This window comes from Terrapene carolina, unplaced genomic scaffold, assembly GCF_002925995.2.
Source record: "Terrapene carolina triunguis isolate 2854851 unplaced genomic scaffold, T_m_triunguis-2.0 Scaffold141, whole genome shotgun sequence".
NCBI lineage: Eukaryota > Metazoa > Chordata > Testudines > Emydidae > Terrapene > Terrapene triunguis.
Window position 1 is genome coordinate 10,209,132 of NW_020664492.1, and position 15,497 is coordinate 10,224,628.

Consider the following 15,497-nt stretch of genomic DNA (forward strand, 5'->3'; position numbering starts at 1 on the left):
TTAAGGCAGGGAAAACATCTGCAAAAATGGTATAAACACCAAGGAATTTGAAATAATAGGATTGAGCTTAGAAAGGAAAAAAGCAGATGGATTTATCAGAAAAACTTGATATTGAAATCTATTAGACTATGAAATAGATTTCTAATGCCCCTATCACTTCGCACTTATAAAACTGGATTAGACAGTGTACAAGAAAATGTACTGTAGAAAACATTTCTGAACTGTGAAGGAATGGAAGGAGACCCATCTTTATTGTCTGATTCTACATGTATTTGGATTGTTCAGCAGATTTATTATTCAAATTGCCCATCTCTAGCCCAAAACTTTGGCTTGTCTTACAAAATTCTGTCTAAAGAAAAATATAGCATGAGGGTGGCACCGATATCTCTGGTGAGTTTGCCCCAAGAGCTGGAATTTGTTCAGCAGGCTTAGCAAAATTGTTACTGTACATATTTACAGGGAAGCCACAGAAATCTGGAGGCTATTTCAAGACACTATGATCCTGATCGAGAGCCCATTGAAGTCAATGGGGAGTGTTTCCATTATGTTGGATTGATCCTTATGTGATACCACAAACCATAGTGTGGGTATTCAGTATTTTCTAGCTGACAGCATTATAGATATTCATATACATTTTGCTCACCATAGCCATATATAAATTATAATTCTATTATGTGGACAGAAACACTTATTTACAACTTGCTTATGCATTCATTTGTTTATTTCTATTAAAATAAATAGAAATAAACAAATCAACTATTTCAGCATTACACACAGAATTTGACTTAGAGAGATGGCTCCCATTTAATCTATTGGTTAATAGGCTTTTTAGAATTGGGAAATGAGGGGTTTTTGTAGGGTTTTTCATATTTACTAAATATGTGCACTGTGGTGGAAATGGCTTTCCATTGAAAGAAATGCCATGAAACTTGTGAAAATTGGTCTAATTAGAAAGCTTGGAAAAGTGATTGTCAGGTTACTTTTAAGAGCTGTTGTGGTACATTCTAAAAGCACTCGATTTATACATCAGGGATTGTTGTACCAGTTTAATTTATCCATACATAGCTAGACTGATTACTACTGACTTACTCATGAAACATTAATAAAGCATTGTGTTCAATGCTAACATGATTATGGTCTGACCTCAGTGATGTCACAGAGGACAGAAGCAGTAAGTGTCCCTGATAACATTACCCTAATGGTGGGTTCATCAATCATAATCTACCATTAAAAAAAAAAAAAAAAAAAAAAAAAACTTCCACAGATGTGCATCTGTAGTCTTACTCAGCCTCTCAATCCCAGCAGACTTCTGGGGGTTCTGAGAGCCAGAAATAGAACATATTCAGCCAGTAAGTCAGGCATGTTAAATTGAGGCAAAGAACTCTACTGTGAAACAGTGAAGCAAAGCCTTTTTAATAAGCATTTCATAGTTTAAAAACAAAAGATGTGATCTGCTGTAATTTACATTAATTATAATGATATTTTGATGGTTGAACATGTATGTATTATATTACAAATTATAAATAGTGTTGCATAAAATGCACTTTCTATAAATGACATTTTTAGAAAGACCACTCGGTTTCTGGTTTTTGTAATTCATATTTTGTTACTGTTCTATGTTTGTTATTAAGGATGAATCCTTTCTGTAGAATGATTTATATACACAATTTTTGGCCTATATTTACATTTATGAATCATTTCATGACTACTCAGAAGCTTGGGTACTATTTCATGGTTAACAAACATTTAATATATAAATTGAAACCTTGGTGCACTAGGGTTTTGGTAGGTAGGGTGATTCAGTGCCTATTTTTCATCTATTGATAGGAGTTGACAATATTTTGAACTGAGTAAATAGAACATGAACAAATTTCATTTTGCTGTGTTGGTAATTTTTTATATTATTTTGTATTATTGTCAGGATTCTTATTTAACACAAAATAAACACATCTAATTCAGAGTTATTTAAATCTAAATATGACAGCTGCAGTTGCACACAATTATTATTGAAAAAACACATTTTACATAGCAAAAGAAGTCTAATTAACCTTACTATATAGAGAAACCCATTCAGGAAACATCCTCCTGTGGAAAGAGATGACCCCCAAAATATCCCAAATGCATTGAATACAATTCTGCTCAACCGTTATTAGAGAATCAACCAATTGATTCTTCCTTAAACAACCAATTCTTTTCAAATTGCAATATGTTTCATGTTTTAAGGCCAGAGAAGAGGTTATTATAGTAATCAAGACAGGAAATGTCTGGGGTCTGAACCTAGAGTGTTATCTGTGTTGAAGAGAGAAAAGTTTGGATCTTAGAAATGTTGACTAGGAGGAATCAGCACAATTTGTACACCATTTGGGTGTACCATCTTTTTAAAAAAAAAATTAAAAAATATTTTACCAAAAAGAACAAAACATGAAGAAAAAAATGTGACTGGGCGGTAGACTGTCTCCATTTGAGGATGAAGCTTCCATCATATGTAGCAGAGCCCCAAACAAATTTAATTCCAGACCTCCCTCAAATAAAATCTTACTTTGTTTATGTGTATTTTTGAATTATGGACAGAGAATGCACTGGGCAATAGCTGGTTGCCATTTAAGAATAAACATCTATAATAGTTATTAATTATTGCTATGTTCCCGGTAGACAAAAATCATGAACATTTTATTTATTTATTTTTAAATTTATTTTCTTGTATTTCAGGCTGGAAACATGCATGGCAGTGCCAGCCATAAAAGAATGATTATGCTGAAATGGCCCTTGAAAATTGTGTTTTATAATAATAAGCATGATATATCTTAAAGATATTTTATTACTGTTGTGTGTGTTATGTTACAGTTGTACCTGGAGATTAATGATTACATTAACACAGAAAATTCCTTCACCCTGTTTTCCCTACACTATTTCACATATCCTCCAGGAAACTGGCACACACATTGTTGGTATTACATAAGTAGTGACTTTTCAAAAGAGAAAAGGGTTGTGGGTTTGGTAGACCAAATTAGGGAAAAGGAGTCTATGTCATGAATAGCATTAGTAAAGGTACAGTACAAAGAGAGGTAGACAAACAGGACATCAAGACTGACAGTGGAAAAAGTCATACCTATGCCAAATCTGATTGTAAAAGGTTGAAAAGATATCTGAGGTTTCCAAAGGATACCTCTGTTGCCTTGTCACAGCCATTTCAATAATCTGTACCAAAAAGGGAAGGCTGTAGTCAGGGCAATAACTGGTGAAATTGTCAGAGTCAATAGTACATTTGTTGAGCAAGGCCCTAACATCTGCTTGTTCAAGGAAAATTGAGACCCTGCCCTCCCAAAGGGAGGCATTACTAATGTCAATGAACAGTGGACCCAGTACTTTCCCACTTCATTATATTATACATGAATACAGGTTGAAGTTGCCACACAGCATCTCTAGAACTTCACTGAGAAAAACTGGACAGAATTCGGCCTTGTATTGTCGCTTCCAGATATTGATCTGCCACCAGAAAAATATCTAAATGAGCTACGTATGCAAGTGCTGACTTAGGGCACAGAAGTCCCCAAATTCTTCACACTGAAAATGTCATGTATTTGGAATTAATCTCTACTCATACTTTTCTAACTGAAAGGTATTAGTAGTAAAGCTGGATGTTTTTTTTTTTTTTTTTTTTTTTAATATTATTTTTTTTTTTTTTATTTTTTTTTTTTTTTTTTTTTTGAAAAAATAGTCTGTTTGCCAAAAAATCCAGTTTCAGTTTGATCACAATATTTGTGTATTCAGGTCAAATTCAGCAAATAGTTTCATCTGAATAAAAAAAAAAATGGGGAGGAGAAGTAATTCTGAAAACACCTAACAATGTTTCATTTAAAAATTTAGCTATTTTGGATCAACACAAATTTTTGTTTCTAATTTTTCAGGTTAGCCACCAAACCAAAAAATCAATGTTTTGCCCATCTCTAACTAGTAGAAGAATTATATTATTATAATTCAAATTTATATAAGGTGTTGTAATATAGGGTCACAGATATATCCAATGCCAATAGTGTTAGGAATTGTTTGAAAACTTACAATCCTTTGGGAACTCTAAAGTCTCCAATTCAAAATAATGAAAGATTCAAGTCCTCACAAATCTCCCACAAGCTCCTATCACATTTAGTCATACAGCACTTTAATGGGATTTTTCACATACTCAGTATAATAACTATGCTTGTTGAATTTAAAAAAAGCAGACAAAAGATATAAAATTCTACTATTAAAAAGAAGCTCATGTGTGCTTTGTAAAATAGAGAAATTATTAAAGAACAGTTAATCCTTGTGAAAATATGACCTCATCAAAACTGCCAGTGTTAGTAAGACTTACTCTGGAATGATGAGCTGCCGAGTAAGTACTGACCATGCGAGTTAAAACATACACACCCAACTCTTCCAACAATGGTGGGGGAGGGGAAAATAGTAGAGATGGTAATATGTCAAATATGCTTATTTGGCCCAGTCCTTTCCATTTTATAATGTTACTGTCCCCTTTTTAAACAGCCTCTGCTGCTTTCTCAGACCTGGCCAATTCCCCTGAGATGATCACAGGGGCTTTGGAACAATTTGTATAGTGGGGGTGCTGAGAGCCATTGAACAAAACTATAAACCCTGTGTATGATGGAAGCCACTTCAAGCTGCTGCATCTCCAGCACTCCTAGTGTCAGTACCCCGGGATAATCAGCTTCTTGTGACTAAAACAGACTCCTACTATCACTATTTTGTTATTAAATAAGTAAGGTGCAGATACAGACACACCACAATCTTTTTGAAAAATGTAAATATGTAGAACTAGCAAATGGAAAAGAGAGAGGGAAATATGTGATTGAAATATAATTACACACAAAAAAGTTAAATGAATGTTATTTATGTTGCAAAGTCAAGCACTCAGACATTATGAAATGCCAGTTTTATGGATGCCTGTGCAACCTTAATTTTGTCCTGTTGTGAATCCATCCTGTGCACTGAGTAAGGCAAGGGACCTGTGGAAAAAATAGTGTGTTATCATACTGCCTACAAACAAGCGGATAGTTATTTGCAGCCTAAATAACATTCTTTTAATGTATTTTTCTATGTCACTTCCTAGGATTTTTTTTTTTCAAATGAAAGAGGTAAAAACAAAATTCTTTTGTTTAGCTGCATCACATCTTACATCATTAGCTTGGTTTGAACCCTGAACTTTCTGCACTGCAGCACATACTTCTGCAACGTGAGCTCCAGAATTAAGTACATTAACTGGCTGGAGTAGAAGGTAGTTATCCTGTTAAAACAAACCTCATTTATGCTTAGTATGATATAGAAGTTATTAAAGAACAAGCCATCCACATGAAAATAGTATCTCTTCAAAACTGCCATTGTCAGTAAGACCTGGTTTAGAATGCTGAACTGGTAGGGCGAAGTGCTGGGTTGGAGGAATTGGGGCCACCTCTCTCTCCTTTTCCCTCTCCCCAGGAGATGGGGGAGCTCCTGCCCCATGTGGTGCACCAGAGGGGAGATGGGCTATTAGGGCCATGTACTGAGTTTGTGGGGTGGTCAGGGAGAGCCTGGCCCAGATTTCTTCCCCTTCCCCCTGCTATAGTTGCTCTGGCCACTGCAGTTTGTGGTGGTGGGGCTGCTACAACTGGTTTGACAGAAGCACAAGCACAGCAGTTCAGAATGTTTGTATTCAGTTCTCATTTTGCAGGCTGCCACCATTTTCATGAGAAACGCAAGTGAGAGAAGAAAAGTGATGATTTTCAAAGGTTTCTCTCTCAGTAAAATGTGAATAAAATTTCTTAGGACAGACAAAAGGCAATTCTCTAGCCCAGGAACAGTCTCCCTGCTGAATATTAACACACAGCAGGTTAGAGACCTGTTAGGTTAAGAAAGGGTGGTTAGGCTTTAATGTCGCAACTCATTATGTAAGCTTGTGGGGGGATGGCAATTCGGCGGTGGGGGGTCCTTCCACGCTCCGGGTCTTCGGCGGCAATTCTGCGGCGGGTCCTTCACTCGCTCCGGGACCCGCCGCCGAAGTGCCCCGAAGACCAGGAGCGCGGAAGGACCCCCCTGCCGCAGAATTGCCGACGACGACCGGGAGCGCAGAAGGACCCCTGCCTAGGGCGCCAAAAACCCTGGCGCCGCTCCTGAGAGCAGGCAATCATTGAGTGATCCATCCCCGTCATCCATTCCCTTCTTCTGGCAGTCAGGGGCTAGGGGCACCCAGAGCATAGGGTTGCATCCCTGACCATCTTGGATAATAGCCGTTGATTGGCCTATCCTCCATGAACTTAACTAATTCTTTTTTAAACCCCATTATAGTTTTGACCTTCACAATGTCCTCTGGCAACCAGTTCCACAGCTTGACTGTGCGTTGTGTGAAGAAATGCTTCCTTATCTTTGTTTTAAACCTGCTGCCTGTTAATTTCATTGGGTGACCCCTACTCCTTGTGTTATGTAAAGGAGTAAATAACACTTCCTTATTCACTTTCTCCACACCAGTCAGGATTTTATAGATCTCTACCTTATCTCCCCACTTTTCCAAGCTGAAAATTCTCAGTCTTTTTAATCGCCCTTGTCATAACTATAAAGGGAAGGGCAACAGCCCTCCTGTGTACAATACTATAAAATCCCTCCTGGCCAGAGACTCCAAAATCCTTTTACCTGTAAAGGGTTAAGAAGCTCAGGTAACCTGGCTGACACCTGACCCAAAGGACCAATAAGGGGACAAGATACTTTCAAATCTTGGTGGGGGGAAGGCTTTTGTTTGTGCTCTTTGTTTTGGGGGAGTTCGCTCTTGGGACTAAGAGGGACCAGACATCAATCCATGCTCTCCAAATCTTTCTGAACAAGTCTCTCATATTTCAAACTTGTAAGTACAGCCAGGCAAGGCGTGTTAGTTTTATCTTTGTTTTCTCAACTTGTAAATGTACCTTTTACTAGGGTGTTTACCTCTGTTTGCTGTAACTTTGAACCTAAGGCTAGAGGGGGTTCCTCTGGGCTCTTTAAGTTTGATTACCCTGTAAAGTTATTTTCCATCCTGATTTTACAGAGATGATTTTTACCTTTTTCTTTAATTAAAAACCTTCTTTTTAAGAACCTGATTGATTTTCCTTGTTTTTAGTTCCAAAGGGGTTGGATCTTGATCCACCAGGAGTTAGTGGGAGAAAGGAGGGAGGATGGTTAATTTCTCCTTGTTTTAAGATCCAAGGGGTTTGGATCTGTATTCACCAGGGAATTGGTGAAGAGTCTCTCAAGGCTACCCAGGGAAGGGAATTAGCACATTGGGAGTGGTGGCAGCGGACCAGATCTAAGCTGGTAGTTAAGCTTAGAAGTTTACATGCAGGCCCCCACATCTGTACCCTAAAGTTCAGAGTGGGGAAGGAGCCTTGACAGCCCTTCATATGGAAGCTGTTCCATACCCTTAATCATTTCTGTTGCCCGTCTCTGTATCTTTTTTGAGATGGGGTGACTGGAACTGCATGCAGTATTCAAAGTGTGAGTGTACCATGAAATTATATAGTGGCATTACGATATTTTATGCCTTATTATCTATCCCTTTCCTAATGGTTCCTAATATTCCATTAGCTTTTTTTGCTGCACATTGAGTGGATGTTTTCAGGGGACTATCCCCAATGACTCCAAGATTTCTTTCTTGAGCAGTAACAGCTAATTTAGATCCCATCATTTTGTATATATAGTTGGGATTATGTTTTCCAATGTGACTTACTTTGCATTTACCAACATTGAATTTCATCTATCATTTTCTTCCCCAGTCACCCAGTTTTGTGAGATCCCATTTAACTCTTTGCAATCTGCTTTGGACTTGAGTAATTTTGTATTGTCTTCAAATTTTGCCACCTCACTGTTTACCCCTTTTTCCTGATCATTTATGAATATGTTGAACAGTACTGGACCCAGTACAGATCCCTGGGGGACACCACTATTTACCTCTCTCCATTATGAAAACTGACTATTTATTCCTACCCTTTGTTTCCTATCTTTACACCAGTTATTAATTCATGAGAGGACCTTCCTCTTATCCCATGACATCTTACCTTGCTTAAGAGCCTTTTGTGAGAGACCGTGTCAAAGGCTTTCTGAAAGTCTCAGTAGACTCTATCTACTGGATCACCCTTGTCCACATGCTATTTGACCCCCTCAAAGAATTCTGGTAGATTGGTGAGGCATGATTTCCCTTTACAAAAACCATGTTGACTCTTCCCCCAACAAATTGTGTTAATCTATGTGTCTGATAATTCTGTTCTTTACTATAATTTCAACCATTTGCCTGGTACTGAAGTTAGGCTTACTGGCCTGTAAATGGCAGAATCACCTCTGGAGCCTTTTTTAAAAATCTGTGTCACATTAGCTATCCTCCAATCATCGGATATAGAGGCTGATTTAGATGATAGGTTACATCCCACAGTTGGTAGTTCTGCAATTTCATATTTAGTTCCTTCAGAACTCTTGGTAAATACCATCTGGTCCTAGTGATTTACACCTCTACCCCGATATAACACTGTCCTCGGGAGCCAAAAAATCTTACCGCGTTATCAGGAGTGGCGCCAGGGTTTTTGGCACCCTAGGCGGGGGTCCTTCCGCGCTCCCGGTCGTCATCGGCAATTCGGCGGCGGGGGGGTCCTTCTGCGCTCCGGGTCTTCGGGGCACTTCGGCGGCGGGTCCCAGAGCGAGTGAAGGACCCGCCGCAGAATTGCCGCCGAAGATCCGGAGTGCAGAAGGACCCCCCCACCGCCGAATTGCCATCCCCCCAAATCCTGGCGCTCTAGGCGACCATCTACGTTGCCTAAATGGTAGCGCCGGCCCTGCGCGTTCTAGGTAAAACCACCTTATATCGAACTTGCTTTGATCCACCGGAGTGCGCAGCCCCGCCCCTCCGGAGCGCTACTTTATCACGTTATATCCGAATTCGTGTTATATCGGGTCACGTTATATCGGGGTAGAGGTGCATTACTGTTTGTTTTATCATTTTTTCTAAAACCTCCTCTATTGACACTTCAATCTTGGACAGTTCCTCAGATTTGTCACCTAAAAGAAATGGCTCAGATGTGGAAATGTCCCTCACCCTCTGCAGTGAAGACCGATGCAAAGAATTCATTTAGTTTCTCCGCAATGGCCTTGTCTTCCTTGAGTGCTCCTTTAGCATCTCGATCGTCCAGTGGCCCCAGTGATTGTTTGGCAGGCTTCCTGCTTCTGATGTACTTAAAAAATTCAAACACCCCTCTTTTATAGCTCCCCTAACCCTCATAAGGGAGGGAAGTAGTGGAAGGGTCCCAGCAGCAGGATGGGTGGGACCAGGATTGGAAAGAGAGAGGGCCGACAGCAGCCCCTTAAGTATATAGAAATGTATGTGGAATTACCTGCACTGTGCACTTTTAGCTTCTGAGTACTCCCAGATTTTTAAGAATAAATTTGTGGCCTAATTAAAACCACATCTGGTGCTTCCTGTCTTTTTTCCGGCATAGCCAGACAAAGGAAAATGTTAAGCAACCTAAATATAGGGGGTTGCAGCCAGCTCCCCCTATAATTAGTGATTAACTGAAAACCTGATTTAAGTGTTTAGTTAACAAATTATGTTGATGCTGGTTTTATTTTCAAGAAATTAAAGATGATTATAGGTTATTTAGAACTGCTAATTTAAGAGCCTAATTCCTTTACTCCAGATAAGTAAATATCTTCACTTTTAAAGCTAGCCGGACACATTCAGCCAGATAATGACACAATTCATTGAGTTGCAGCTATATATTAAAAAATTGTTTAATGTGGCTATACTAATGTTGCATTTTGAGAAGCTGGGTCTAAAAGTATTATGTTCTTGCCCTCTACATTATTTTCTTCTTCAGAAGAATTCTTCAAATTCATATTCTGTATGTGGAATAAGGAATAAAATATTCAAAATATTAAGCAAAAAGGAATAAAACATACAGTGAAAAACATCCTCAAGCCACTTTCAGATTATCAGCATAAATCAGTGCAGCATTTAATGTACGCGACAGCCTTATCACAATCGTTTATATTTTTAACTGCTCTAGAGCTCCATATCTAGGTTTGGGCAGAGAGAGAGAGAGAGAGAGAGAATGTATAGTGCCAACATGGAGCACAACACTCATCATGAGACAGATGTGCTTGCTTGAATAAAAGAACCACCTTTGTCATATCGCTAATAATGTTAATTCCCATGTCCTGTAGATCTCCAGGGCTAACAAGAAGTTGCTTCAGATCAATGGGTCTCCAACACCCAAGCACAGTTTCTAGCACGGGATTGCTTGACCTGGACCAGGGCTATGACATTGCACAAAAGATTCCCGAGCACCAAATGACAGTAGCTAAGTTTGTTCAAACAGTGGCCCATTCTAGCATCAACCACTCTTTCACATATAGGCTTGTTGAGCTTTATAGTATGATTTTCACTTTCCTTTTGCGTTTAACCGATGTTTTGGCAGTTTTGATAATGGATAACAATTTCATAAGACTATGTCCATTAACATTCTTGGCAAGGACAAGCCAATGGCCTTTACTGGAGCTACAGTAGTGAATGCAGATCACATATATAACGAAGAAGAATGGTTATGAACTGGATCGTCAGATCCAAATCTCCAAAAACTTTCCAGTTCTGGATTTTGTGGCTCAGGCATAGGGTTGCCAATTTTTGTTGGACATATTCTTGGAGGTTTCATCACATGACATAATCTTTAATTAAAGATTAATCTTTAATTCCTGGAGACTCCAGGGCAATCCTGGGGGGTTGGCAACCCTACTCAGGCATGTTCTCATAAGATGGGCCTGAAATAGAACACTTGATCTGAATTTTGTAGAAGTTTGTATCCAAACTTAACATTCTTCTTTGAGTTCTACGTGTATTCCACACGTAGGTGCGTGTGCTTGCCATGTGTGCAAGTCTGGAAATTCTAGCAAGCAGTGTCTGTTGGCCTGCACATGCACAGTAATTCACTTCATGCTCCAGACTGAGGGCATAAGAAGCAATGCACGCCGACACCTCTCCAGTTCCTTCTTACTGCCGTATGGCCTAAGTCAGAATCCCTGCATCCACATGTTTCTCCAGCTTTTTTTATTATTACTCTCTAAACAAATTTGTAAATAGTTTATTGTACATATTAGCATAGTTAAAGTTTTAGTATAATTAATATAGGTAGTTTTTCTCCCCATACCGGCGACTTGGGCATTCTGCCAGCAACGCCCAGCCAACTTCCTGTGTAAACTACAAAGGATTCAGAGGCCTCTGTTTTCAGCCACCTCTGCTGCCATGAACTCTTCCCGTTCCCAGCCACTTGCTAAGGGCTGCTTTTTGATGTCGTGGTCAAGATCCACCCACTGATATTGGTGACATCCAATATACCCACATTATTCTGGGGGATGCCCTGCAGGTTTTGCAGACAGTTGGGACTCCATAACGACAGACTGTTGGGTCTTATAAATTATCCATCAAGGATACTACATAGAGTTTCTTTCCCTCCCTCCATCCATGCAAGCTTCCATACTGGATCCCCTTCAGGGATCACTGTCATGAGGTGATTCTTCGCCAGGAGGCAGACTCCATCCTCCTGTGAGTGGCAATAGAGTGAATGCCACCTCAATATCAAGGAAGAGGTTTCTATTCCCCTTACTACTTGGTCCTCCAAAAAGACAGAGACCCCTTCTGGACCTTCAACAACTGAACATTTTATTCTGAAGTCAAAGTTCAGGATGGTTACACTAGTATAGATGATACCAAACTATAACTCCAAGGAGGCACCATGGCAGGATATCCAAATTGAAATATTTCACTTTTTGACTGTTTCTGACAAAAATAAATCAAAATTTTGACAGAAAGGAGGCAACTATTGCAAAACCATTTGTTTAGTTGAAAACAATTTTCCCTCAAAAATAATTTTACTGGAAAATTTTCAACCAGTCCTAGTAACTGGTATAACAAATCCATTAATGTAACCTTTTAATGCTTACATACACACTAAGAACCTGTAGAAGAGAACTGTATATGTTGCCTGTGGGCAAGCAAAGTAAGTGGTTTGCTAGGGGAAGGAAGTTAAGGGCACCCTATGTCTTCTCTGAGCCTTTCAAAGTTCCAATGCAGGCAGTGACATCTAAAGGTAAGTAGATATTTCTCTGTAATGGAGAGGCCAAGCTCAACCTTTATTGCTATCATCACTTCTATGGCTGCAATTTAGTACCTTCTCCTCACCACTTGTGTTGCACAGAGGGGTTACCAATCATAACCCATCTTTCTTATGTTGGACAAACATTGGTGAGTGGGTGTGATTTTTTTCTTTGAGACTACTTAGAAAAGAGGGCCCTTGCTCAGTGAGTCACAACCCCAACTTGGAGTTCAAAAACATCTTATTTTCTCTATAGAGCTGTTTAAAACTAATACTGTATTCCTGTCTTTTCCATTATAGGTTTAAAATTAATTAGAGCTGGTTGGAAAATGAGCTGTGGGTCAGGATATCTTTGCTCATTTCCCCCGTTTTCCATCAATTTTTTAGACGGATTATGCAAGAAATTTATTGGACAGCTGTAGAATTAATTAAAACAATCATAGTTAGCCAAACTCTGTTTTTGAAAAGGAAATTAACAACTGAACAAATAAGAGTAATGTCCTTTAATTTTTTTCACAATATAATTCATTGAGTGATTGTTTAATGTTTGTTTGAAGGACTTCAAATATATACTGTAAATATGAACAAGAATTGTAGCGCTGTACAGTACAGTTTCTTCAGGCAATAAGAAAAGTGAAAACAGAATTTAAGCATGTAAATGTGAGAAACAGTATTTTTCCCTGACTTTGAATTTCATTTCCAGGCGCTGGAAAGTGAGTTTGTATCATGCCAGCTTCATCAATGGATTGACCTTATTTTTGGCTACAAGCAACGAGGACCAGAAGCAGTGCGTGCACTCAATGTTTTCCACTATCTAACATATGAAGGCTCTGTGAATCTGGACAGTATCACTGATCCTGTCCTCAGGGAGGTAAGCATTTACTATCATGTCATTCTAAAAACTGCCGTCATCTCCCAGGCATCATTAATGTATCATCTTTTTTTAGTTTAAAAAAAAATCCTTTTTGGTTTGATTTTATTGACTTTATTCAGAACTTGGGATCCTAGGTGATTCCAAAAAAGGAAAGTCAAGTATGTTTAAATGTCAGAGGTGTAGATGCTGGGCAGTATTTTCTTTGCTAAGAAGCACTATCATATACAATACAGTTAATATGCAATCCATTTATTATAGTGCAAGTTCTGCTCTACAAAATGAACCATCTTTACAATTAGCATCTGATAGAATCACTTAGTAAAACTGAAAAGTTGAAATAAAAAGATTACTTTGCATTGTGGTCATGAGTCAGAGGAAAACGCCTAACATTTCCAGATAATGCAATACCAATTATGTGCATCAATAGAATTATACTTTACAGGCTGACAAATAGAATTAGTTCAAATTACTTTAGTTTTTCTTTCTGTAATGTACAATCAAATGTTGCCATTAAAGGATGTTTTTAGGTTTATTTTTTTGTGTGTGTTGGGTTGTTTTGTGGGATTTTTTGTGCGGGTGTTTTGTTCAAATATGTTGACACTAGCCATCTGGGCAGAATCATGTTGCTATCCTCATATGTGTTTTATTTACAGTCAATGTGCTTGTTTTTAGTAAAATTATTAAGAATTATTGCTATAAATATCATTCATGCATTGGGTAAAATGATTAAAAATTAGGTGAAAAGTGTGAAGATACAACAGCTGCTAGATGAGTGCTGCTGTGATGAAGCTATACACACAATCGTCCATTCCCCCAGATATCTACCATCTGTTGTATGCAAAACAGTAATAATTTATACACTACCAGGCTTTGGAATTGTTTTTTTCAGGGGCGGGGGGGAGATGAGATGTTTTTGTTTTGTTTTGTGTTTTTTTGTTTTAATCTTGAAGACAGAAAACTAGTAGATTGTGAAAAAGAAACAGCCATCAAAGAAACATTTGGATTCAGTGAGGCTAATTTTTTGGAATAATGCATTTTAATGTCTTTTTACCATTTAGATTGTTAACCAAGAATAGAGACATTTAAAAAATCTGATCATTAGATTCTTAGAGCTAGAACTTCAGAAGGTGTATTTTAAGGACCAGATCCTGCAAACATTTATTCTAATACCCCATTTTAAGCACTTGATGAGACCCATTGACTCCAATGGGACTACTCAAGTGCTTAAAATTAAGTACGTGCATAATTTTGTTTGCAGATTCCAGAGACTTAGAGCATAATTAGAGGCAATAAAATGCAGATCTGCATGCACAAAAGAACAATAATTTTTGAAAGTATAAATAAGATGCTTATGCAATGAAAGCAAAGGAGTGCAATACTTAGTAGTTCAATATGACTAGTAACTGTGCAATAATAGAGGTAATGCAATACTTAAGGCCCTGATTTGCATGGACAGACCTATGTGTCTGACTTCAAGGGCCTCCCCACAAAGGGTGGCTTGTAGGATTGAGGTCAGTGTGCTTTGCTTAACATCTTGTGACATGATGAGCATCTTCAACTCTCTTGTGAGCTTAGTTACATGCACAATTTATTGTCAGGATTTTTTTTTAAAAATCAGGGAGATGTTTTTGTGCTCCCACATGCATGTCTAACCCATGCCCCCTTAGTCATTAACATATATGTCTCTTCTTTCTTGTGCTTCCCTGTGCACTCTAAACCGCTTCTCACAGCTCCATTTTCTTCTTCATTCCACACACAAGAAGAAAATTTTCACGTGAAAGGTTATTTTTAGTGATACTGAGAGCAAAATGTTCAATTTAAAATAGAAAAGAAATCTGAATGCCCTTCAGTTCCTCATAAATAGTTTGTCATATCTAGACACATAACATACTTGTTCCTCTAAAAGACTTCAAATACTAATCCTGCTCTGTATTCTTTGCAGAGTAAAAATACCTTCTTGTTCAATTTTTGCCCATATGTGATCATACATACAAGATCATATGGATTTATACAGGCAGATTTGGAGGCTTTTCAGATTTATTTGAACTATAAGTATAAATGGTATATAGGTTCTCTGTCCAATAAAACGGTGTTTGATATCTGGATCAGTATTTATTAGTGGTTCAGGCATGGATAATATGTTTTTATTACAACTGCACATTTTAGTTATGATTTGCTTTCTTCTGTAAAAAAATGGACTTTTTATGTTTCTAAATACTTTTTTCTTATTTTAACAATTGATTTTAGCAGATAGTCCACCAAACAATATATAAGCAAGAAGATCATTTTAAATGTGCTTTAAACCCCATAAAATATAAATATATAAACACTAGAAAATCAAATTCCTTTTTGTCATATGTATTATATCACAGCAGGTTGTGAACTGTTGTGTTTGATATTTTAACTTGGTAATAGTTGAATATAAAAGATCTTTTTAAAGAAAAGTTGACCATTTTCTCAATACAATATCTGCTGTTAAAAGTCAGGCTATA

At 38.0% G+C, this 15,497-nt stretch overlaps 1 protein-coding gene across 1 annotated transcript in view; it reads left to right on the plus strand.

Moving 5' to 3' along the window:
* The window catches only part of LOC113406807 (neurobeachin-like), a 942,582-nt gene that overhangs the window by 869,302 nt on the left and 57,783 nt on the right, over positions 1–15,497 (plus strand). The window contains exon 48 of the mRNA XM_029911985.1: positions 12,835–13,002. Within this exon, the coding sequence (XP_029767845.1) occupies positions 12,835–13,002 (168 nt within the window). The remainder of the gene's footprint in view (positions 1–12,834; positions 13,003–15,497) is intronic.